Raw genomic sequence first — 27,541 nt, forward strand, 5'->3', positions numbered from 1 at the left:
ATCTGTTAAGTCCGTTTGGTCAAGTGTCAAGTTGAGGTTCCAGATCTCCTTATTGACTTTTTTGCCTTGATGATCTATCTGGGATTGTTAGTAGGGGTATTTAAGTCCCCAGTTATAGTGTTAGCGAGGCAGGGGCCCTTCTGAAAATGCAGGACTAAGAAAAGGGAAAATAATTTACTTCCTACTTCTTTGTGCTACTCTTCGTGGGCTTTTCACTTTGGTGGGCTACATGTTCAAACTTTTGGTGAAATCCAGTCAGGATAGTGATCTTGTAAGCCAATCATCAAATAGGATATGCAAATGAAACAGTTTTGTAAAACCAATCAGTGTGTAACAAGTAATGGTAACTGCTTCCTCCAGCTACAAAATATCCAATCAGATGGATAATGCCAAACTGCTGCCTTGTATGGGAGACAAAAACCCTAAAATGTATATAAGGCAATGCCTCCCTGTGTTTGGGGCTCAGTCTTTGGATGGGAATCCACTGAGCCAGTGCCAGCATAAATAAATGCTGTTTCCTGGCAAAGTAGCCTCAGTGTCTCATCTCTGTCTGCAATGATTCCCACTACATTAGAGCCAATATCTTTTTTTAGTTTACTTAGTAGTTGCTTTATAAATTGGTGCTCCTGTGTTGGGTGCCTATATGTTTAGAATGGATATTTCTTGTTGATGGATTGAAACTTTTATCATTATGTAGTGTTCTTTCGTATCTTTTTAAATTTTTTATAGCTTGAAAGTTATTTTGTCTGATATTAAAGTCACAACTCCCACCTTTGTTTTCTGTTTGCCTGAAAGTTTGTTTTCTATCCTCTAACTTTGAGTCAGTATCCTTTGTAGTGAGATGTGTTTCCTGGAGGCAGCATATTCTTGGGTCATGGTTTTTATCCAGATTGCTATTCTATTTCTTTTCAGTGGTGCATTTAGTTGTTCATGTTCAGGCTGATCATTGAAATGTGAGCATTGTTCCCTGACATGAGGTTCTTTTTTTGAGTTGGAGTCTCACTCTGTCGCTCAGACTGGAGTGCAGTGGCCGCTCCCGACCACCGCAGCCTCGACCTGCTGGGCTCTGGCGACCCTTCCGCCTCAGCCTTCCAAGTAGCCGGAATTACAGGTATGCGCTACCACGCCCAGCTGATTTTTTGATTTATTGTAGAGATGAGGTCTCACTGCCCAGGTGGGTCTCGAACCCGCGGGCTCAGACAATCCACTCACCTCAGCCTCCCAAAGGCGCGGGATGACAGGCTGAGCCACCAAGCCCAGCTGACATGAGGTTCTTATAAAGTTTTTGTTTGTTTTATTTTAACTTTTGGGTTGATATATGAGTGTGTTTTCAATTTTGCATTTGCAGCGTATGCTCTGTTCATTCTGTGTTTCTCTGTACCATTGTGAAGTGCATGGTCCTTTTTATTTTCTTTTGTGCTTAATACTTTCTTAAGTGTTTTCGTAGTGCTGATCTGGGAACAGTATAATCTCTTAGAGATTGGATGTCTAGGTTGGATTTTAATTTTCCATTGGTGAATCATAGCTTGGCTGGGTAGGGAACTCTTTGTTGGAATTGTTTATCTTTGAGAACTTTAAAGATTGGACTCTAGTCCCTTTTATTCTGTAGTGTTTCTGCAGATAAGTCTGCTGTTATTCTATTAGTCTTCCTAGGTTGGTAAGACCAGCCTTTCTCTTTCGCTCCCTTTAGGATTTTTTTCTTTTATACCTTCTATGTGTAGGTGAATTACTATGTGTCCAGGAATTGGTCTTCTCATTTGATGCCTTGCAGGGGTTCTCTGAGTCTCTTGTGTTTGGATGGTCACATCTCTGATGAAATGAGGCGAGTTTTCTTGGATAGCCTCATGCAATGTTTGTCCCGAGGTGTTCTCTGTCTCCCTTTCTGCTTCAGGTATACTGCTCAGGTGTAAGTTCAGCCTCTTAATATAGTTGCATATCTCTTGGTGCCTTTCTTCTGTTCTTTAAACTTCTTTTCTATGTCTAACAGATTGGGTTGGTTTCATATTTCATCCTTCAAGCCCTGAGATTCTTTCTTCTGCTTGGTTAATTCTGCTTTTCATGCTTGTCAATTTGTTATTTATTTCATGGATGGTGATTTCTATGGCCAACATCTCTGTTATTATTTCTTTCATTTTTTTCTTCTTGCCACTTATGATTCTTATTCATCCTTTCCTTCCATTCCTTGATCTCTGCATTTGTGGTCTGAGATCAGTCATTCTGGGCACTCTTCATTGTTTGAGTTCTGAAGTCTGTATTCTTGGGGCCTATTTTTTTTAGGACTCGGTGGGTTACCTGTGTTCTTCCATTGATTTTTCTTCATTTGTGATGAGTTTCTTTTTCTTTTTACTTCCATTGCTCAGTTAGAAAGGGAATAGCTTTCACTTCTGTTTGGTCAACCCCCTATTTGTCTCTAGGTAGAGCCTCCGGATTTATTTAGATTTGAAGCTGGGCTGGGGCTGGGGGACTGTGCTGTCTTTTTTACAGTTTTGAGATTTGAATAAATTGTAATGGGGAGAGCTAAGATTCAGAAGCTCTCTGCAGATCACAGTGTTCACTGACAGGGGTGTGGGCCCCCTGGGTCCCACTTTCCATCCCTTCATAGTATGTCCACATGATGGGAACGTATATATGCCCCCTGAATACAAAATAATATAAAGAAAAGGAAAATAACTGAGAAAGAGAGAAGGGAGAACAGATGATGAAGAGAAAGACGTAGAAAAGCAAAAACAAATCAACGAACAGACAAACCAATTTTAAAAAAACTAAAACTGACAAAATGAAGCCATACCCTCATATGTATACCCTTATGTGAAAAAAGGAGAGGGAAAAGAAACCACATACACACCAAAATATAGAGAGAGAGCAACAAAAAAGAGGAAAAACAACCTTTTGTGATCCCTGAATGCCTTCTTGTGGCAGTTTCTGAAACTTTCGGTTCCTTTTTTGCTTGTGTGACCCAAGCACCACCGCTCTCAACTTAAGGAGAAAGGGAGGGGACTCCAACTTTTAGACCCACTATCCTGCTCACCCTGCGGTCAGGGGGAGACCTTGCACCGCCCCTAATAGCTGCACCTGTGTTCAACCCTTTCCATGCATACTGATTGGGCTGCTCCCTGCATATGCTAGACGCCTCGCAGACTGCTGGGGGACGGAGGTTGAATCAGTTCAAAACTTACCCCTACCATCTGCTGTGGACTGGATCCTTCTCCCCTTCTTGTACCTGTAGTCCCATGAATGGTCTATTGTGGGGTATGGATGATTGAGACTTTGCGCAGGCCCTGTCCCTCTGGGGATAATGCACCTAGGGTATCCTCTCTGGGTTAACGGTGATCAACCTCAGAGAGGTGCTGAATTCATCCCTCAGTCTCAGGAGGCAGGTCTGCTGCTCGAATGGGCAGGCCGGAGCACATCTTTGTCCAGGTTCCAGGACAACGATGGTGGTGGTGTTCTTGTGTCTTCTCCTTTGTTGGGACTCAGTGACTGATTTCCTTGCTGTACTTTCTTCGTGGTCCCACTACCAGAGTCTGACCTGGCTCTGAAGGTTTCGGTGGTAGGCGAGACGCCAGGCACTAAGCAGTTGCTGTTCCTTGCTGCTTTCTTCTGAGTAGGGTCCCCAAAATGGTGGCAGCCCCTGTGTGCAGAAAGGGCTGAAATCCGAGCAGCAGTGCACATGGCAGCCACTTCAGCAGGAAAGCCCAAGCTGCTTGTTCCTGCATCCCCACTCAGTCAGATACTCACATATCCACTTGCACACACACTTGCATGCCAATTTGTCCTCATACACACTCTGACTGACCCCATCGCCATTTTGATCCTCAGTGTTAGCCTTTTTGACTCTCATTCTCTCATGAGTCTGCAGGAACATTTTTCAGAGGTTACATGATGGCAGCAAATTAAAGGCAAAAGCAGATGGGAGCAGATAGGAGAATCCAGATTTTTTCAGATAATTGGGCATTAGAAAGATTGGTAAAAATGTAAAACTGTGCCATTTGCCTCACTTAATTTTTTTAAATTTTGGAAATATTGGGGTTTCTTCCCCCAAATGTTAAATGTATTGGGCTGATTGCTATTTCTAAATGAGTTAATGCATATTTTAAAAATCTCATTTTTAATACCTAATACAGTAAATATCTATAGATGTAGTCAAATAAACAAAAATTTTTTGGAGTCTTCAATAATTTTCTAAGTGTACAGGGATTTTGACCTTGATTTACATGATACCTGCCTTATTAACACAAGTGCCTCTTTTAATTTCCCTTTCTCTAATAGTATGTTCATTTTCCTGTATCAGCTGTAATTATATTGCCTTCTATGTTTGTGACAGTTGAAGGATTTTAACAGTCGAAAGACCGTTTAATGCAGTGGCTCATTCATGTAATCCCAATGCTTTGAGAGGCTGGAGCAGGGTGATCACTTGAGGGAGGAGTTAGAGACCAGTCTGGGCAACATAGTGAGACCCTGTTTCTAAAGAAAATAAAAGAATTAACCTGATATGATGACTCACAACTGTAATCTTAGCTCGTCTGTAGGCTGAGGCTGAAGGATTGCTTGAGCCCAGGAGTTTGAGGCTGTAATAAGCTATGATCATGTCATGGCACTCCAGCCTGGGTGACAGAGTGAGACCCTGTCTCTTGAATGAATGAATGGCCTTATAAGAGGTTAAAGAAGTACAAATGTTGTAATAGAATTCTCAAGGCAGTAAATAAAAATAGTAACCTAGGGAGGCTTTTCTAGTAATGGAGGACGGAGCCCCTGGCGAAATAAGTTAAAGGACTGTGTAAGACATAATTGTTTCTGACCTGACTGGCATGAGAATCCTCGAGAGTACAGAGAGTTACAGGATACCCCTCTCTACAGTGAACTCAATGATTTATGTGTGTGCATTGGTTAGTGTGCATTCTTTTTGTTGAAGAAGTAATATGTGCTTATTGAATCCATTCAGATATTTTAGAAGCAGGGTGAAAGCCATTTTGTTACCTTTCCTATTCCTAATTCAGCTCTCTGGAAGAAACCAAATTTTATGTTTAAATTTTTTTCCAATTTATAAAGAAATAGAGAAACACATTTTCTGGTTGGTCAGTTTTTTGTTTTTATTTATAATAAAAACAGGACTGTTTTTCAACCTGTTTTTATTATATTAGTGTATGGTTTTGAGTATCTTTCTCTGTTAGAACATATAAAGAAGTGGTTATTTTTAATTGATGCATGGAATACTCAATGTGGCTATGCAGGTTGGTTGAGGTAATTCACCATTTTATTATTTAATAGGTAATTATCTTCCAGTTTTTCACTGAACCAACAGTACTGCATGAACACTCTTATGATGTCTTTGCATTGGTTCTTCTGAAAGCACAAATTCCTAGCTGTGAGACTGAAGGCTCTCAAAGGATATGTTTATTACTTTTTATGTTGAAGTATAACCAAGTACATTTATTTTAAATTGATAAAGTTTGTAGGTTTTGTCATCCAAAAATGGTACACCAGTTTGTATTTACACTTACATATTTCCTAAAATATGTAAGAAATTCATATTCTAATTATCCTGATTTGATCATTTTACATTGTATGTATGTATCAAAATATCACACTGTATTCCATAAATATTTGTAATTACTAGGTGTCAATTAAAAAGAATAATAAAAACGGAAACAAGGAAAAGATATCTATGTATATGCTTGGCAACAGTGTATATTGCCAATGTTTTTAGTTTTTGCCAGTCTCAGAGATCAAAAAGTTTGTGGTAGTTTAATTGAATTTCTTTGGACCATCTTGTCATAAACTTATTACCTGTTTGTATTTTTTCTTTTGCTTTTCTTTGTTTTTCAGTCAGGGTCTCACTCTGTCTCCCAGGCTGGAGGGCAGTGGCACATTCATGGCTTACTGCAACCTCAACCTCCTGGGCTTAGGTGATCCTTCTGCCTCAGTCTCCCAAGTGGCTGAGACACAGCCCAGCTAATTTTTTAATTTTTTGTAGAGATGAGGATCTTGCTATGTTGCCAAGGTTGGTTTTGAACTCCTAGGCTCAAGCCGTCTTCCCACTTTTGTCTTCCAAAGTGTTGGAATTATAGGTATGAGCCACTGTTTCTGGTCTGTTTGTATTTTTCTAAGAATTGCCTCTTCATATCCTTTTTATGGTTTTCTATTGGAGTATTTGTCTTACTAATTGTGTGCGATGCTAACCTGTTGTCATATGTGTTGGCAAATGTTTATCATTCAGTGTTGGGATGGTTTTGTTTGGGTGGTTGAGTATTTTCCTTTTTTTGTTGTCTTTATAGAAAACTTTCAAGATTTAAAAAAAATAGTTAATTCTGTTTTGGGTTTTCCAATAAGACATCTAGCTTTTCTGTCATGCTTTTTTCTTTCATTCTGGGTTGAAAATTTAGAGAAAACTGAATACACAGAAAGACACAAGGCGATGAGGAGAAAAGTGGTTGCCTAGATCACATTTCAGAATGTAGTCCTTCAGAGTCTGGGCCATCCATTAGTGAGACCAGTGCTGGTATGAGGATTTATGTCCAAGGGATCTCTACGTAAGCTTGTCATTTAGCTGGACCCTGTTGTGTACACACACTTGTCCCTCTTCTTAGAGTTTTGGTTGCCTTTAATTAATGCCATCATCCTAATGAGGTACATATCAAAGAAGAGGGAAAGACCAGCCTCTACATCCTCAAGTAATAGTGGGCCAAATAACACATTAAATTGCTTCCTGTCTGAGCCCTTAACCAGTGGGGTGTGATGCTCTCTCCAGGTTGATAGTGTCAGAATTGAATTAGAGGATACTCATTTGGTGTGAGCTGCAGAATTGATTGCTTACATATTGATGGGAAAAACCCCCCATGCAGTTGGTCACAGAAGTCTTCTGTTTTGATGATTGTTGTAATGTGCAAGCTCAACAATTGTTTTTTCTCCATACACAAACATATGTAGAGAGAATAGTATAATGAACCATCTCCAACAACAGCTATCAACATTTTGCTCATCTTGTTTCATTAAGACTTTGTTTTTAAGTTAATATATTTTTTTAGAATACTTTTATGTTCTGCCTATTATTTACATCTTATATTAGTGCAGTACATTTGTTACAACTGATGAGCCAATATTGATACGTTATTATTATTTATTAAAATTCATAGTTTATCTTAGAGTCTACTCTTTGTATTGTACATTTATGGGTTTTAACAAATATATAATTATATGTGTTCACCATTACTGAATAATTACAGAATTGTTTCACTGCCCTGTCTCCATGTGCTGCCTTTTCTTAGAATGTCATGTAATTGGAATCATATAGTATGTAGTCTTTTCATATTAATTTCTTTCACTTACCAATATGCTTTTTAGGTTCCTTCTTGTCTTTTTATCACTTGATAGTGCATTTTTTACCACTGCATAATATTCCACTGTTTGGATGTACCAGTTTGTTTATTCATTCACCTATTGAAGGATGTCTTTGTGGTTTCCAAGTTTGACCAATTATGAGTAAAGCTCCTATAAACATCCCAGTGCAGGTTCTTCTGTGGCCGCCAATTTTTTTATTTTTATTTTTATTTTTGAGTTGGAGTCTCACTCTGTCACCCAGACTGGAGTGCAGTGGCCACTCCCGGCCACCGCAGCCTCGACCGACTGGGCTCCAGCCATCCTTCCGCCTCAGCCTTCCAAGTAGCTGGAACTACAGGCGTGCGCTACCACGCCCGGGTAATTTTTTTTTGACCTATTGTAGAGATGAGCTCTTGCCAAGTTGCCCAGATGGGTCTCAGACCCGCAGGTTCAGGCAGTCCATTCACTTCAGCCTCCCAAAGCACGGGATTACAGGCTGAGCCACCAAGCCCGGCTTGTGGCCCCAAATTTTTAACTCGATTTGGGAAATGCTAGAAAGATTGTTTTGAAACACTTAAGTGTTTTGGGTATTAGAATGGGAAGTATAGGTTGACACATCTGTGTTAGCTGATAGTTAATTTTATAAATTTGCATTAGAGATAATTTCTAGTTCTTACTCAGAAACACACTTGTAATCAACAGGTGTCCAAATAATAGCATATGAAAACATATAGCTTGATAAAATTAAATGAGTCTGGACTTTGAGGGTGTTATTAAATGATTGGAGAGCCACCATACCAAGGATTCTGCTGATTTCACAGATTTAATTATTATTCTTTTCATGTTTTTTTTTTCCTTTACTCTGTCCCACAAACTTTTCTAAGCTTGCAAAAACAAAATGGTAAAAATAAAAATTAAACACAAACTTTCCCATTCTTTCCAGTGTTAAATAATTTGAAGTGATTACTTTTTTGCCCCCTTTTTTTTAAATTTTGAGTCTGGATCTCACTCTGTTGCCTAGGCTGGAGTGCAGTGGCATGATCGCAGCTCACCATAGCCTTGACCTCTTAGGCTTAAGTCATCCTTCTACCTCAGCCTCTCAAGTTACTGGGACTACAGATGCATGCCATCATGCCCTGCTAGATTTTTTTTTTTTTTTTTTTGTAGAAATGAGATCTCTCTATGTTGCCCAGGCAGATCTCATGCTCCTGGGCTTCAGTGATTCTCCTGCCTCACCTTCACAAAGTACTGGCATTATAGGCATGAGCTACCACGGCCAGCCCCAAGGGATTGCTTTTAAAAGAAAAATATCCTATTACAGCAATCTTATGTCAGGTAGATGGATTGAATTGATTCAACAGATGTGTGTGTTCATAGAGAAACATCAAACATGTTTGTTAAATCATTTCACTTTATGTGGTACTAGAAAATAGGCACTGAATTTTTTCTGAATTTTTTTTTGTTGTTTGTTTTTGACTCAGGATCTCACTCTGTCTCCCAGGTAGAATGCAGTGGCATGATTATGGCTCACAACCGCGTCAACTTCCTGGGCTCAGATGATCCTTCCACCTCAGCCTCCTGAGTAGCTGGGACTACAGCTATGCACCACCAAACTCAGATAATTTTTTTATATTCTGTAGAGATAGGGTCTCGCTGTGTTGCCCAGGTTGGTCTTGAACTCCTGGGCTCAAGCAGTCCTCCCACCTGGGCCTCCCAAAGTGCTGGGACTACAGGTCTGAGCCACTGTGCCAGGCCTGAATTTTTTTTTTATTTCTTAGCCAGAGATTTTGATCTGGGAGCTCTGGCTGCTCTAGCTGCAAAGAGGGCAAAGGGAATCAATATCTTCAGCCCATTCTCCACAGCTGCAATTTACCTGCTTAAAAAGTTTGTGTTGATTGACTTACTAAAGAAATGGATAACAGTAGATCATTATTAACCAGTAGTGCAGAGATGACCAGATATAAAAACAGCATGTCATCTTCTTTGCTTGGATCATCTTCCACTTTTGAAACCCTGTTTCTTTTATTAGTGAAGACCCTGCCGGGGAGAAAAGGAAATAATTCATATATTTTAATAATTAGAAAACGTGTTTGAAAGAAAATGAGTACTGTGAAGCAAGTTTTAAGAAAATTTAAAAAATATATTGAAGTACTGTTTTTAATGCTGATGTATTTACTGCTTTGGATATACTAGGGGCTTTTGAAAAGTGAATTTATTTAAATGCGTTTGATTACCTTATAATAGCATATAAATAGCGTTGATCTAGGAACCAGGCGGCCAGTTTGTAAGTCAGTTTATAACTCTCTGCGTTTATGATTATTACACTGCTTATTCGACTCCTGAATTTCAGGTTTCTCATCTAGTAAGTGATGATAGAGCAGATATGTATATAGATTATTCTTTCATAAGTACTTATAAGGCATCCCGTATCTATATGAAGTACTTTGCAAATGGGACAACCCCAGCTTCCACATGAATTGAGAGATGGGTATAACGCCTATGGTTGGATACATTGGTTATGACTGGACTCACAAGAGAACAAATCTGTAAAGTAAAATGAACCCAGTTTTCAAATGGGAGGTCTTGGGATGAGAGACATGAAGAATATCAGAAACTGAGAGGGTAATTACAGTTTGAACAGATATTTCAGGCAGGTACAAGTAAGACTGATTTATATTTAGGTTTAACAGAATATGTTGGTTCTTTATTTATTGAGAATGTATTTATTGAATTCATACTTATGACCTTGATAAATATATTTTTTAATGAGTGAATCCACGAACACCTTAGGTTTAATGAGTCCTTGAATGATACACTAAACTGAAATAATGGAGTACTTTAGATTCATTTCAAAGTCATCTAATTAGCTTTTGACTTGGAAGTTTTCTGACATTTGCAGGCTCCCTACTTTACATATCATGAACTGACAGCCTTTCTCTGTCTCCATGTCACTGCAGTGGCTGTTTTCCTTCACGATTATTTTTAAAGACTGGAAGCCTCATTCCTATAAGCCTTTGACTAACGGTGGTTTTCATAAAATTCAGTAATATGTAGGAATTTGTTTATTTCTTGTTACATGGTTGGAACATTCTAAATTTCTGAGACTGATGATTAGGCTTCAAGTCCATTAGCACTTTAGAGTATTGGTGTTGATTCAGGTGTTGTAGTTCAGGTTGATATTTTTTCCTGTTTCCTTTTGGTTAGTGCTTCTATTTGTTCACTTTCTCTACTCTTCATTTTATATCTGTTTCTAGGGAAGTAGTGAGAACTTTTTAGAGAGAAGTATTGTGTCAGTGAGTACCAAACCAGTTTTGTCATAATTTATTATTATGGTTGGGGGAAGTTTTTGAAAGTTTAAAGATGGATTTATTGCCCAAACAACATTTAGCAACAGCAGTGGAAACTTTAGAAGTCACTGATACTGCTCGCACCTAACTCCTTTCTTTCTCATTGTGGTGGTTGGTGGCCTTGATCACCTGTCCAGTTACTCCTTGCTCCTCCTTGCATACCATACTCTTTGGAAGGGAGTTGTGTGCAGCCTGCACTTAAGTAGTAGAGAATTATGCTCCCCTACCTTTAGGGCAGAGTCTCTACATAAGCTATTTGGAATTCTCCTGCATGGGAGATTTGCCTCTTCTCCCCCGTTTATTTGTCCAGTCATATAACCAGTATGGATAATGGGTATTTATTATATAATTAGGGTTATAAACCCAATACTGTTTTATTTTGTTGCTCAGATTGTTCCAGCTTTGAACATTGGGCGCTCTTTCAGTTGAATTTTATGCCACTTTGATATACCCCTATCATTATGGTGTTTTTCTTGTTTTTGTTTTTTGATTCCTTTTTTACTGTCTGGCACTTTAAGCTCATCTTATAAATTTCCTGCCTCAGCCCTGGGAGCAGCCATTTCTTCTAGGAGCCCTGGTTCCTTTTATAGCAGAATAGTATTAGAAACCAAGATCTGAACACCAGGTGTGTTCTTTGCTACTGGGGTATTGTTTCCTTTAAACCCTCTCAGCTGACGGAACAAAGAAATGTGTGTATGTATGTGCACATGTTTATAATATATGTATATCTGTATATCTATAAATATTTCTATGTGTAACAGTGCACCTGAACTAAGCTAAACATGAGTTCTTACTAGCATCCCCAACTCTAATCCATTACCACATGAATCATTGTAGCCTTTTCTCCATGCTCATCTGTAAATTCCCACTCTTAACAGTGAGAAACCTGATTCTTGCTATTCACCATCCATTTACTTAATTGTCCAATTCCAGTATTTCAGTATAACAATTGTTAATCAGTGATCCCATGGGAAACAGCTTTATCAGGTAGAATACAGTGTGTGCAGAATGTCTTGCTTTTATTCTCACTGTTCCCTTCCCCAACTCTTTCAAGTAAGGTTATTTCATACATTTGTAATACAGTTAGATTCTCTTGTCATAGCCTGTGTTCCTTCCTGGGATCCTCTACCCTCCTCAGTGGGTTTTTTTAAATTTGTATACATTAATATTCATTCTTTGTGTTGTAACATTCTGAGGGTTTTGATAAATGCATAATGTGGTTTAACTATTGATACGGTATTATACAAAATAGTTTTACCTCCTAGAAGTTCCTGTGCTTCATCTATTCATTCTTCTCCTAATACTTCCCAGACTCCTTCTAACACTAATCTTTTTATCCTTTCTTTTTACAATTTTGCCTTTTATAGAATGTACAGGCATACCTCGGAGATACTGTCCATTCGGTTACAGACCACTGCAGTAAAGTGAATGTAACAATAAAAAGCAAGTCATATGAATACTTTTGGTTTCCTGGTCCATATACTGTCACTTTTATGCTATAGTCTTTTACGTGTGCGGTAGCATTATGATTTGCTAGCCAGTTACCACAAACCTTCTGTTGGTTAAAAAAACAAATTATCTGTGAAACATGATAAAGCTAAATCCAGTAAAGCAAGGTATGTCTAGAATTGGAATTATATGTAGCCTTTTCAGACTCTTTCACTTAGGAGTACCATTTCTCCATTATGTGTTTTTGGATTGATAGCTGTTTGTTTATTGCTGAATAATAGTCCTTTGTATGGATGTACCACTGTTTATTTATCTATTCACCTATCTTGGTTCCTTCCAGCTTTGAGCAGTTACGATTAAAACTGTTGTAAACGTTCACTTGTGAGGTTTTGGGTTTTTTGTGTGACATACGTTTTCAAGTCAATTGGAGAAATACCTAGGAGTGTGATTGCTATTTTGTATGGTAAGAGATGTTTAGTTTTGTAAGATACTCCCAAAGTGTCTGTACCATTTTACATTTCTACCATCAGTGAATGAGAGTTTCTGTTGCTCTGTATCCTCATCAACATTTGATATTTAGTTTTTAGACTTTAGCCATTCTGTAGTTGTATAGTACTATCACATTGTTGTTTTCATTTGCAATTTCCTAATGACAAGTGATATTAAGCATTTTTTTCATTTGTTTATTTGCCATTTGTATATCTTCTTTGATGAGGTCTCTGTACAGATCTCCTCCCTGCCCTTTTAAAAAAATTGCTACAGGATCTCACTCTGTTGCCCAGACTAGAGTCCAGTGGTATGATCATAGTTCGTTGTAGCCTCAAACTCCTGGGATCAAGCAATCTGCTTACCTTAGCCTCGTAAGCAGCTGGGACTACAGGTTTGTACCACCACTCCCAGCTAATTTTATTCTTTTTTTTTTTTTTTGAGTTGGCGTTTCACTCTGTCGCCCAAGCTAGAGTGCAGTGGCACACTCATGGCCACCCCAGCATCAACCTACTGGGCTGTGGCAATCCTTCTTCCTCAGCTTTCCAAGTAACCGGAACTGCAGGCGCAGCCAATTTTTGGTTTGTTGTAGAGACGAGGTGTCGCCAAGTTGCCCTGGCCAGGCTGGAACCTACAGGCCCAGGCAATCCACTCATCTTGACCTCCTAAAGTACTGGGATTACAGTCTGAGCCAGGTTTTTTCTTTTTTGTAGACAGGACCTTGCTATATTGCCCAGGCTTGTACCAAACTTCTGGCCTCAAACAATCCTCCCACCTCGGCCTCCCAAAGTGCTAGGATACAGGCATGAGCCTTTTGCCCATTTTTAAATTGGGTTTTTTTGCTTCGCCTTATGCCCATTTTTAAATTGTGTTGCTTGTGTTCTTACTACTGAATTTTAAAAGTCGTTGTATATTTTGGATACTAGTTTTTTTTAATCAGATAGGTCTTTTCTAAAATTTTCTCGTTTTTTTTAATCAGATAGGTCTTTTCTAAAATTTTCTCCTAGTCTGTGGCTTGAGTTTTTTTAATTCTCTTAATGCTGTTTATCGCAGAGCAGACATTATTAATTTTAAAGAAGTGCAACTTACCAGTTTTTTGTTTCATGGATTGTGCTTTTGGTGTTATATTTAAAACTTGTTGCCAAACCCAAAGTCACCTTGATTTTTTTTCCTGTTTTATTATCTAAGTTTTATAGTTTTGCGTTTTATATTTAGGTCTGTGATCCATTTTGAGTTAATTTTTGTGAAAGGTATAAGGTCTGTGTATAGATTTTTTTGCATACAGATGTTGTAGAAATTATTTTTTCTCTATTGAATTGCCTTTGCTCCTTCGTCAAATTTCATTTGACTATATTTCTGTTGTCTTTTCTATTTCATCGATCTGTTCTTTCACCAATACCAATCTATCTTGCTTAGTAAATTTTTACATTGGATAGTATCAGTTCTCCAACTTTGTCATTTTTCAATATTGGGTTGGCTACTGTGGGTCTTTTGTCTTTCCCTATAAACTTTAGAGTCAGCTTATTGCCAGCTATAAAATAGCTTGCTGTGATTTTGTTGGGATAGCATTAAATCTGTAGATCAGTTTGGGAAGAAGTGATCATAACAATTCATGGAGTTTCCTAGTCCATGAACATTTATTTTTCATTGTTTTAGATATTCTTTGATCATTTTGTCAGAGTTTTCTAGTTTTCATCATATAGATTCTGCATATATTTTGTTAGAGTTATACCTAGGTGTTTAACTTTTTGCAGTGTTATAAGTGGTATTGTTTTAAATTTCAAATTCCAGTCATTGCTGGTATATAGGAGAGCAACTGACTTTTGTATGTTACTCTGAGATGGTGCTATAATTGCTTATTCCGGTTTTTTTATTTTTGTTTTTGTTTTTTTACATAGACAATCATGTCATTTATGAACAAAGACAATTTTTTCCTTCCTGTTCTATATACGTTTTCTTTTCTTGTCTTGTTGCACTAAGACTTTCAGTATAATGTTGAAAAGAGTGATGAGTGAGGATATCCTTGCCTTATTCCTGATCTTAGGGGGGAAAGCATCTTTCCTTCTCTCCCCTCGCCCCCCTTTCCCTTTCCTTCTCTTCTTCTCTCCCTCTCCCCCCTCCCTTTCTCCCCTTCTCCTCTTTTCTTCTTCTTCTTCTCTTCCCCTCTCCTCCCTCTCTCCTTCCCCTTTCTCACTCTCTCCCAGCCTTCCAAAGCGCCAGCGAGCACATACTCGGCCTCCTGGGCTCAGGCAGCCTTGCCTCAGCCTCCTGAGTAGCTTGGCCTACAGGCATGTACCACCACACCTGGCTAATTTTTTGGTTTTTTTTTTTTCTTTGTAGTGACAGAGTCCTGTTATGTTGCCTAGACTGGTCTTGAATTCCTGGACTCAGGCAAGCCTCTTACCTCAGCCTCCCAGAGTGCTGAGATTATAGGCTTGAGCCACCGCCGGGCTAGTTTGTTACTATTAAGTAAGATGTTAGGTGTAGGTTTTTTATGTCTTTATCCAGTAGAGAAAACTTCCCTTTATTCCTAGTTAAATTTTTCTTTTTTTTTTTTTGAATTGGAGTCTCACTCAATCGCCCAGACTGGAGTGCAGTGGCCGCTCCTGGCCACCGCAGCCTCGACCTACTGGGCTCTGGCAATCCTCCCGCCTCAGCCTTCCAAGTAGCTGGAACTACAGGCGTGTGCTACGATGCCCGGCTAATTTTTTGATTTATTGTAGAGATGAGGTCTCACCAAGTTGCCCAGGTGGGTCTCGAACTCACCTCAGCCTTCCAAAGCGCGGGATTACAGGCTGAGCCACCGAGCCCAGCTCCTAGTTAAGTTTTTATTCATGAATAGGTGTTGAATTCTGCCACATGTGTTTCCTGCATCCGTTGATATTATATGATTTTTCTTCCTTTGGCCTATTAATATGATGGATCACATTAGTTGTTCATTAATTGCTTTTCTTTAATTGTGTTTCTAATGTTAACAAACCTTGCATACCTGGAATAAATCTCTCTTTTTGTCATAGTATTTTTTTTTTATGTGTTAAATTTGATTTGCTGATGTTTTGTTGAAGATTTTTGCATATACATTCATGAGAGATACTGATTTGTAGAATTCTTCTTGCAATTTTTTCCCCCCTGGTTTTGGTATTAGCAGACCTACTCTTCATTTTTCATTATTATCTTCTAGCTTTTATTTATCTACATTCTTTGAATTTAGCTATGTGAAAATGACATACAAGTGATATTGTATTTGTTCACTTAAATTGTTAATGTATAACATTCATTCAGTCTCTAGTATAGCCTTTTTTATGCTGCTTTATAATTCTCATTGTATGATTTTCATTTAAAAAAAGTTGAACATTCTTTTGAATTTTAAAGTGAGAAATGTTGTTTAGTTATATTTACAGGAAGATGACTAAACTCTGAAATCTCTAGTTTTCTTCTGTGGGAATATAGTGACATTAAGATAGTAATAAGGAAATAACTTTATTTTTCTTTGGCTATTAAGGAGAAGTGTCATTCTCTTTGTACTTACATAGGAACTCTTAGCTAGAAAAATACTGTATACACGATGGAATATTACACAGCCATTAAGGACAAACATATGGACTTCGCAGCAAGTCGGATGGATTAAGAGTCTATAATACTCAGTGATCTATCACAGAAACAAAGAACTGAGTATCACATGTTCTCACTCATAAGCAGATGTTGAACATTTACATAATTCTATAAGAAAGGAATTGACAGTAGTGGGATATTGTGGGGGAGGGGCACACAACATCAATATGGGTACCTGATCTCAAACCAGGCCAAGTAGGGACCACGGGGAGGCCTAATTTTACCTGTACAATGACCACTTGTATACCTAATCCTAAAAAAAAAAATACACTTTTTTAAAAATAATGGGATCATATGACTTATCAGTGCTGGGAGAGTCGCATAAGAGGCCTGACTGGCAGTATGGGGGACACTTCTTTTTTCACCCAGTCTTGTCTTATATTCTTCGTCTTTTTCTCATTCTTCATTTCTTTGCCAACCTTTATGTGCAACAGAAGAATATAGTGTAGCCCTTTGCACTCAGATGTTCTCTCTGAGGGGACATTGTAAATCTAACAAACCACTCGGATGTTCCCTCTCAGGGGACATAAAGTGATTGCTGGTGATTATACAGTACAAACTTATGCCAACATATTTTTTTCAAAAATGTATGTTTCCTTGAAGTTTTCCATTTAAATTGTATGAAAAAGCAAATAAAGATACAGAATGTGTACTGAGATAAACGTAAAAAAAAGTCAGCTGGCATTACGTAGAAAGAATATATAAAGTGCTTTCACAGTGGCACACAGACTGGACAGTAAATTATAAATTATTATTGTGGGCAGAAGAAAAACGAGACAGCATTGCCTGCCCCAATAGAAGAACACCAGGTGGAAGATGTCAGACAAGTTACTATTGCACAACTTGTAACAACAATGAACCTGCAATGCATGTTGGTGACTGTTTCACGTGTCACCACACATTAGAAAAGTATAAGATATAACATTTTGATTTTTTTGTGATATGTTCCTCAGTGTCCAAAATTCCATTGTAAGCCAAATATCATTACAATAAAATACTTGCTATACAATTTAATATGAAATGATTCGTTTTTCACTATTTCATAAAAGTGCGGTTGAGTTGGTGGTGGGTGATCCGCAAGCTGCCTCTGAGCGTGAACTGTTTCTGAGTGCAAAGGGTTAATACTGATTTTTTTTTAATCCTGTAAACTGTTATATTTCTTACTATCAAATATTTAAACAAGTGAGTTGAAGAACATAAATTGATTTATCCTTTTCAATCTGTGTTTGGTCAGTGTTTCTACAAGTAAAAAGTTTTGCAACTTTACATGGGGTGTGACTAGGGAAGATGATGACAGCAAAGAGGAAATGTTAGGACTTACTAACCTGAGATAAAAGTATAATATATTAACTATAAGATTTTTTAATGTAAAGGGGGAAAAAATGGCAAGTCATTCATGTTTGTGTGTCTACTATTTTGTAGGCAGAGAACCCCCCTAATGGGCCAGACTGTGGTTATGGCTCCTTTCACCAGCAGTATTGGCTTGATGGAAAGATTATTGCTGTGGGGGTGATTGACATCCTTCCATACTGTGTATCATCTGTATATTTGTACTACGATCCTGATTATTCATTTCTGTCTCCCGGTGTCTACTCTGCACTGCGGTAAGATTGCTTTTGCTGTTGTAATAGATTACATGGAACTTCAAATAATTACTCATTTGGTTATATTTAATTATGCAACAATAGAGATCCTATTTGAAAGTATAACATGTTACTATAGAAGTCTGATATAGAATAGAGGTTATATACTACTATAAATATACACTGATTTATAATTTTCATTATATGGTTTTCATTTAAGAGCAGTTATATTTAAAATCATATTTAATTTTAAAATGAGAACTGTCATTTAGCTAGCTGTATTTACGGGAAATATAATTGTATATAATTACATGTATCTATATTATCTAATACTGTATAGCATATTATGTGCACTATATAATATATAAGTAGATATTACATACAACTACTATATGTCACATGGGTATTAGAAAGTACCACCTTTAGAACTGATGCCAGTGTCTTGTGGTAATTCTCTAGCTTTTTAAGGTATTCATCTAGTCTAATGTATAAGAAGTCATTGTGTTTGTGGCATGCTTTTGTTGTTTAGTTTATGCATTTATTTAAGCTCACCTGTCAGAATTACTTATGTTCCTTAAATACTATATTATTTGTATTCTTGTCATTACTATCATCTATATATTATATAATGAGACAGGTTCTCACTATATTACCCAGGCTGGTCTTGAATTCCAGAGCTCAAGAGATCTTTCCGACTCAACCTTCCAAATAGCTGGAATTATAGGCTAATGCCACTGTGCCTGGCTTTATATTTCTTACTATTATTTAAAAATTAAATTCATGTGGTATAAATAAAGTAATAGGGGTCTGCTGGAAAAAATATAGTTATATACATATATAGAACAGATCTGGAAAATCCCTGGTCACTTAAATCTTTGACTATCATCAAAAGATGATTTTCCTTTTACATCCATGGCAGCAAATATACGTAGTGCAGCACAAGCATTTTTATTTTTTTTAATTTTAAAAAATTTTTAAATTTAATTTAATTTGTTTAATTTTATTAATTTTTTTTTTTGAGTTGGAGTCTCATTCTGTCACCCAGACTGGAGTGCAGTGGCCGCTCCCGGCCACCGCAGCCTCGACCCGCTGGGCTCCAGTGATCCTTCCACCTCAGTCTTCCAAGTAGCTGGAACTACCGGTGCACGGTACCATGCCCGGCTAATTTTTTTATTTATTGTAGAGATGAGGTCTCGCCAAGTTGCCCAGGCGGGTCTCGAACCTGCGGGTTCAGGCAGTCCACTCATGTCAGCCTCCTAAAGGCACGGGATTACAGGCTGAGCCACCGAGCCCGGCTACAAGCATTTTTAATGGTAAGAAGATTGGAGTCTTATTCCATGCTCCTATTTTTATTCCTGTTTGTGTGTAGGTGTGGTAGAGAAGGGAAAGCGGGTTGGGAATTATTTTTCGTTTTGTTTATCTGGGAGTTTGATTCTGTTTGTCTCTTTCTTTGTCATTGTGTCATGCTTTTTTCGTTTCATTTCCCAGTCTTTATGTTTGATGGTCACATCTTCACATCATGGTAAAATATGTGGCCAGTTCACAAGGAGGGGACCCCCCAAAAAGGGAATTTATTTATTAAAAATTGTGTACTCTTACATGTTTAAACTTCAGTCACCTTCAAAGTACTTTCCATTTGATGCAGTACACCTTTCAATACGCTTTTTCTACTGCTGAAAACAGTTTTTGAACCCATCAGTTTTGATGCCCTTTAGTGCTTCTGGCATTTTTATTTCACTTTTTCCACATTGGCAAAACGTGTTTCCCTTTGAGGACTTTTTTCATCCGGGGAAACAAAACAAAGTCACTCAAGGTGAGATTGGGTGAACAGTGAGAGTGGGGCATGGGGGTTATGCTATTTTTGGTCAAAAACTGAAGTACAGTGTGGGTAGGTGTGTTGTCGTGGTGGAAGAACTAGTCACCTGTTTGCCACACTCGGGACTTTACTTCTGCAAATTGTGATACAACCTTCTCAAGACATCCAGAGATAAACTGGGTGACCGTTTGATCTGGAGGAACAAATTCCAAGTGTACTACTAGGTGTCCGTCCTCCAAAAGATAATTCTGGTTTTTTAAGGGGTTCTTCCCTTCGTATTTTATTTCTGTTTATGTGCTTTTTGTTTCCTGAAGTAGAAGAGTTGATATTTTTCTTTAAATTAACAGTTTGATATTTTAAAAAATCTGTTCCACAATTTGTTTTTGTGTTTCAGTGGTTCACAGTATAAAGAAGTTCTTCATTTTGATGTTTTCAACCTGACTTTTCTTAATACCACTTTATAACAAACTCACAATTATTAAACTTAAAATTGATCTCCATAACAGTCCTTTGTTTTTCTTATGTGATTATTTGCATTTTTATGGAAAGTAATTAAAAAATAGTCATGCTCTTGATGAATTTACTGAAATTGGAACTAATAATTTAAGCGTTCACATTTTATAACTATAGAATTTTATACTTATTATATAACTTTAGAAGTTTGTATTTATTTCAGAAAAGATGTTTTATTCCAAAAGCAATCAATACTTTCAGATTACTGCTGTTTTATGTGTATATCTATCAATTTACAATGTGTATTTATAGATTTTTTAAATCATGTATATTAAGAATATCTATTCCTACATAATAAACCCTGGCCTATGTTTTAAATATTTTGTGGCCCAGTAAACTGAGAGTTGGTTTAGATATTGAAAAAGCAAATTATTAATTCTCAACACTATTAGAAAGAGTTCTGCTGATCACTTAGAAAATCGTAGTGTTGGAGAACTGTGAGGAAGTAGTAGGGGAGCCTGAGAGTGAATGGTGTTGCCAGGGGGAGTGGCAAGGTTGCTCCTGTGCCCAGACTTGTCGCTTCCTTTTGGTGTTCTCAAACATGTGAGTTGTTGAGATTATAGAAAAGGAAAGACAGGTGGGGGATTGATATCTTGAAACAAAATTGGAGGATAGGTTACATGTTGCCACACCTTTTATTGATTTTCATTGATTTTGGTTAAACATGTTTAGGTAGTCTTCCCTCCATTTCTTTAGTTTCTTTTCTTTCTTTTTTTTGGCGGGGAGGGGGTCACTGTCTTACTCTGTCACCCTGACTGGCGGGCAGTGGCACGATCATGGCTCTCTGCAGCCTAGACCTCCTGGGCTTGGGCAATCCTTCTGCCCCAACCCCCTGAGTACCTGGAACTGTAGGTACATGCCACCATACCCAGCTAATTTTATTTTATTTTTTGTAGAGACAAAGTCTCACTATGTTGCCTAGGCTGATCTGGAGCTCCTGGGCTCAAGCAATCCTCTCACCTCAATCTCTCAAAGTACTAGAATGACAGGCATCCACCACCACACCTGGCCTAATTTCTTGTTTCTTAAGCAAGCTTACAATCAATATGGTTTTATATTTTTATATAATCTAAACTGCAGGTATTAAAAAATATTTGAATTCGGAATCATGAGCATGGTGTTTATTTGCATATTTGGGGGAAGATGAATTTTTTAAATGTGATTTCATTCATTAATATAAGACAGGCAGGGCTTCTAGTTTGTCAAAGCAGGTGGTAAATTAGAAATCAGACAATTTTATTTACTCTATAGGACTGTGACAAAAGTGAAATCAGTAGTGATTGTAGATGTGAAGACTGTTTTATATAGTGTGGTCAGGAAAGACTTCTGTGAGCAGATGACATTTGAGAAAAGAAGGAAGAAGCAGTGGAACCCATCATGTAAAAATCTGAGGGTAGAAAGACATCCAGATAAAAGGTAGCAAATCTAGGTGCCCTGTATAGAGGAGGACCCAGAGAATGTTACTCAAAAAGGGCAGAGAGGCAGGTGAAGGTGATAGGAGAGGACAGATAGAAGAAGGCTTTGTAGGTCATGGAGGGGAGGTTGGATTTTACATGTGATATGATACCAACTTAGTGTGGAGTAAAGGATTGGGGAGTTTACCTGATTTGATTACTATTGTAAAAGACTAGTTGGGCTGTTCTGTGGGGATTGTGGAAGGACAAGAGCGTAAACAAAAAAGCTCGTTGGGAGGCTACTGCAGTCATCCAGGGGAGCCACAATGATGGCTTGTACCAGAATGTCTAAGGTGGCAGTGGTGAGAAGTGGTCAGATTCAGGGCATAGTTTGAAGATAGAGCCCAAAGGACCTGCTGATAGATTGGACAAGGAGGAGAGAAGAAAAGAACAATTCATGACTCATATATTTGGGGTCTGAACAACTCAAGGGAGCAGGGAGGGTATGAATTGAGGAGATGGGCAGGACCAAGTACTGAAGTGCCACTGTGATTGTGCAGGCCTTGTTGGAGTTAGGTGGTCTTACATTTCCCTCCAGTATGGTACATTATTTCTTCAGCTTGAACCTTGCAAATGAATTCATTCTAGGAATAGTAGGATGTATTCTTGTACAGGCTAATAATGTTTAGTTTGCTTGGATTTAGGAACACTTTTAATTTAAAGATTACTTTTTAGAGTAACAGTTCTTCACAAATGTAAATTTGCACTTGAAAAATGCACTATTCAGTATTTCATTAAAATATATTGCTTTTGAATTTCAACCATCCCATTGCTACTAAAAAAGTAAAGAAAAGCTTTAAGAAACAAACATAAAAACAAAACAGCTTTTTCTCATGCTTCAGAAGCGTACTGAGTTTTACTTAGACTCTCAGTCATTTAGCTGGGCAATTAGGATGAAATTATTTGTTAAAATTTATTCACATACAAATTAAAACTACTTTATGCATAGGTGTTGCAATGAATATTCTAATAACTTGTTTGTTCAAGTTACCTCACCTATGTCAACAAATAGAGAAAACATGGTATTGCCCCCTCTCTGGTTTTAAAGGAAGGAATTACTAAAGTTGCACTTAGACACAGAGATGAGGTATGCGTCATATATAGCTAAAAGTATTTGCATGTAAGTGGTCATAATAGTTATTCTTCCTGAAATTTATTGGCTTATGGGTTTTCTAAAATTTGCTGTACTGTTTTTAACCTGCTAAGCCTAGATTCTTTGAGAACTATAGGGAAAAATGGATAATAAGATATTGTAGATTTCTTTAATTTTATACTATTTGAATTTTATTTATTTTTATTTATTTATTTTTTTGTTGGAGTCTCACTCCATCGCCTAGGCTGCGGTGCTATGGCACGCTCACAGCCACTGTGGCATCAACCTCCTGGGCTCTGGCGATCCTTCCACCTCAGCCTTTCAAGTAGAGGGAGCTACAGGTATGCACTACCACGCCTGGCTAATTTTTTTTTGATTTATTGTAGAGATGAGGTCTTGCCAAGTTGCCTGGGCTGGCCTGGAACCCACGGGTGCTGGCAATCTTTGGCCTCCCAAAGTGCTGGGATTACAAGCCACCAATCCTGGCCTTACTATTTGAATTTTAGATCAACTACTTTGCCCAGTAAAGTGCACCTGAACTTAGGTGCTTTTGGTTGAAATACTTTAGAGGCTTTTGTTGCTGTCTCTTTAATAACAGTCATCCTACAGTGTTTTAAATATGGTTTTTCGTCAGACACATTGGCTCACGCCTGTAATTCTAGCACTTTGGGAGGTGGAGACAAGAAGATTGCCTGAGCCCAGTGGTTTGAGACTAGCCTGGGTAACTTGGCGAGACCTTGTCTCCATAATAAATAAAAAAAACACGCTTGTAGTTGCAGCTACCTGGAAGGCTAAGGTGGAAGGATCACCTGAGCCCAGCAGGTTGAGGCTGCAGTGGCCATGAGCGTGCCACTATAGCCTGGCTGACAGAGTGAGACTCTGACTCAAAATAAAAAAGTATTTCTTTCAAGATGTTAGGGTTTTTTTATTGCTTAATATCATATTTTATTAAATATTTGTCATCCAGTTACTTGACTTTTAAAAACTTGAAAACAGAATTAACTGTACTTTCATCTTCTTTTTCTTTTGGCAGAGAAATTGCTTTTACTAGGCAACTTCATGAGAAGACATCTCAACTCAGCTATTATTATATGGGTTTCTACATTCATTCGTGTCCAAAGATGAAATATAAGGTAAAGTTGATTTTCACGTGTCTGTTTTTATTATAGAAAAGTGAATCTTTAATAAAATTTTTATCTCAGGGCATAGGATTTGGAGCTTTGAAGGAAGGACAAATGGGTTAATAAGGAAATTTCTTTGCCCCCTTAGAAGTTAAACTTTCTGTAATGAGAACCACAGCTTCTACTGCTCTTACTTTGTAATCCGTCATATTATTATGAGATTTAAGTATATTTCAGAATTTCCCTTTTAAAAAGACAATTTTATGACTCTTTTCAATGAAATTCTTTGATGTTTTCTAAGTATTAGCAGCCCACTGTAAAACCTCTGCAAGGAGCAACGTATGGGAGAGCAGACTCTCCACCTCCACCCTCTGTGGTGACAGTGACCACATACCTCTGCCTTACTTAGTGGGAGACTTTAAGATCTGAAGATCAAAAAAAGATGCAAACATGCATCTTCTATGTAAAACTTGTGATCTAGGTAAAGACTTGGGGCATTTTACATAAAGCTAGGGCATATAGTGTTCTAATTAGTGACCTTGGAGGACATGGGGTCTTTACCACACACGGGGTGGAAGAGGAAAGAGTTTAACCATAAGGAGGGAGTGAGCAGCTCAAGGAAAAAGTAGGCATGATGGAGAAGCACATTTCAAGAAGAAAGAGCAATAGAAGTAAAGGATTCAGAGGTGGCATTGCCTATATTACATTCGAAAATGAGAGAGAAACAAATGACTGTGGAGGACCTTCAAAGCTAGTCTGATGTGTATTGACGATTGCAGAGCAGAGCAGTGCAAATAAAAAACATAGAATATGTATAAATATTATTTTTTTAATGGAATTTTAAGAACTTGCCATATTGAAGAAAGTGTAATTTAACCCCTATTGACCCATTACCCAACTTTAGCAGTATTCATACTTCTTCATCTATTTCTTCACTCTATTTCCACCTCCACTGCCTTTTGAATTATTTTCGAGCAAATTGAGGCTGTCATTGAACCTTTAAATAGTCTAGTGTGTATTTCTAAAAGATAAGGGCACTTTGAAAACATAACTGCAATCTCATCATTATACCTAGAAAGTGGTAACAGTATGTTGAAATATCACTTGATATTTCAGTGTTCATATTTTCTTAATTGTCTCAGTTTTTTTAATGGTCAACTTGTTTGGCTTAGGACTCAGACAAGATTCATATGTTAAATTTGGTTGATATGTCTTCTAAAAACTTTTAAATCCATACATTTCCTCCTTTCTCTCTCTTTTTTGTCTTTCTTACAAAGGAGTAATTCATAGGACTTGATGATTAACTAGATGTGGTGATGATTATAGTTCCAAAGCTTTGAAATTAAGTACTAAATGGCTGGAAAGTGATGATTCCATTGTCAGAACTTGTGGATTCTAAAAATAGCCTGGCTTAAAGATAAGGGTAAAAACACAGTATCTTGGTTTTACGTTGACAGTGCAGACAAACTGATTGAGGCGCTCGGAGGTTCTCTTTGAGCTCATATTTAAGCTTATATTATAAATAGATAACTTCTGAATTTGGTTGTCTTCAAAGACTTCCTTTATGCTTAAATTACTAATCTACTTGATAGGCCTAAATGTGTTCTGTGCAGAAGGGAAAGTATGAGCATATTTCTTTTTTTGCCTAAAAAATACTTACTTATGTTTTTACTAATTATTTCTCCTTCTCATTTTCATGGTACTAGATCTAAATTAGTTCAGGGTAGAAAACTCAAGTACTCAAGATATTTTAGTACAATTATAACACTCAAAGAAAACTCTAACTGCCTTATATATTAATATTTGTTTGTATATTACTTGTATGTGGCCCATTCAAACAAGTATTTTTTGTACAGACTTAGGGACCTGCAAGGACTTCACTTATACCTCTCATCTAGGCTATGAACCATTCTAGGCTCATAGCGTTCTCTTGGTGAGTTTATCCATATGCTTAAGCAGAATTCTAAATTCCGCTATATTTTAGCCTATTTCTTTCCTTCTTTTTTTTTTTTTTTTTTTGTCATCAGTGGGAATGTCGAATATAGTTTCATCATCCCTTTCCTCTTCATGAAGACTTTAACTCACACCTTTGGTGACTGTAGTCCAAACTAAATGGTCCAAACTAAATATTTTATGTATTTTAGTCTCCTCCCTAGGTAGAGCTCTGCTTGGAAATTCAAGTGAGCCCATATCTAGTTTTAAGATAAGGATTTTTTTTTTTAAGTCGGTGTCTCACTCTCTTGCCCGGACTAGAGTGTGGTGGCATGACCACAGCTCACTGCAGCAGCCTCGACCTCCTAGGCTCAAGCAACCCTTCTGCCTCAGCTTCTAGAGTAACTGGGATTACAGGCATGTTATCATATTATTTATAATTTTTTTTTTATTTGGAATTTCAGTTGCCCAGGCTGGAGTGCTGTGGCACAGTCAAGGCCACCCCATCGTCAATCTGCTGGGTTTCAGTGATCCATCTGCCTCAGCCTTCCAAGTAGCCAGAACTGCAGGCATGCGCTACCACTTCTGGCTAATATTTGATTTATCGTAGAGACGTGGTCTCACCAAGTTGCCCAGGCTGGTCTCAAACACACAGGCTCAGGCAATCCACTTGCCTCAGCCTCCTGAGGTGCTGGCATTACAGGTAGAGCCACTGAGCCAGACCTGTAATTATTTTTAAAGTGTTCTCCATACTTTTCAATTTGGTCATAATTGATGGTCACTATAGATTATTACGATTAAAAGAATTTTTTTTTTGTAGAAACTAGATCTTGCTATGTTGCCTAGGCTGTAAGTTAAGGATTTTTTAAATGTCCTCCATGCTGTTCAATTTGACTTAATCACATCCAGCCTAAATCCATCAGAATTACTGCTTCAGGATATTACTCATTTAATTTCATTTGTACAAGAAGTACTACCATGCCTGCTTGCCTTCTGGCTTTTGTTCTTCTTTCATCCATGAAACACTTAAACTGAGTGAATAATACAACCAAGATCCCTGGAACGTCATTCTGGTGGACAAACTAACAATAAATTGAGAAAGAAGACAAACATCAGATAGGGATAAAGTACTATGTGATGTGGTAGACAATTAACTGAGTGTGACTAGTTTAGATTGTATGGTTAGGCTAAGATTTGAAATGTCAAGAAGTCAGCCAATGGGAAGTTTTGGTGTCATTTCAGAAAAAGACTGAGGAAACAGTATAGCACTGGCCTTTGAGTTGTTGATTTCGGCTGTACTTTATGACTGAGAGAACATTTTTAAAAGACTGATGCTTGGGCCATACCTTCAGAGAGTTTAATTAATTGGTTTGGCACCAACCATGGACATCAGATTTTTTGTTTTTTTTATTTTTTTATTTTTTATTTTTAGTCAGAGTCTCACTCTGTTGCCCAGACTGGAGTGCAGTGGCCACTTCCGGCCACTGCAGCCTCGCCTGCTGGGTTCCGGCGATCCTTCCTTCCACCTCAGCCTTCCAAGTAGCTGGAACTTCAGACACGCTACCATGCCCAGCTAATTTTTTTTATTTATTGTAGAGATGAGGTCTCGCCAAGTTGCCTGGGTGGGTCTCGAACCCTTGGGGTCAGGCAATTTATTCACCTCGGCCTCCTAAAGCACAGGATTACAGGCTGAGCCACCGAGCCCAGCCCAGATTTTGTTTTAATGCTCAGAAGATTCTGATGTGAAGTCAGACTTAAGAATCACTGTACCAGATTATTTATTCACATTTGAGAACTTAATGTTGAACTGGAAAGATG

General features: G+C 37.8%; 1 protein-coding gene across 1 annotated transcript in view; it reads left to right on the forward strand.

Moving 5' to 3' along the window:
- ATE1 (arginyltransferase 1) overlaps window positions 1–27,541 on the forward strand; it is a 168,769-nt gene that overhangs the window by 76,647 nt on the left and 64,581 nt on the right. The window contains exons 9-10 of the mRNA XM_008074549.1: window positions 17,634–17,815; window positions 23,704–23,803. Of these exons, the coding sequence (XP_008072740.1) occupies window positions 17,634–17,815; window positions 23,704–23,803 (282 nt within the window). The remainder of the gene's footprint in view (window positions 1–17,633; window positions 17,816–23,703; window positions 23,804–27,541) is intronic.

The sequence above is a fragment of the Carlito syrichta genome, unplaced genomic scaffold, assembly GCF_000164805.1.
Source record: "Carlito syrichta isolate Samal-C Ts95f unplaced genomic scaffold, Tarsius_syrichta-2.0.1 Scaffold316482, whole genome shotgun sequence".
Taxonomy (NCBI): domain Eukaryota; kingdom Metazoa; phylum Chordata; class Mammalia; order Primates; family Tarsiidae; genus Carlito; species Carlito syrichta.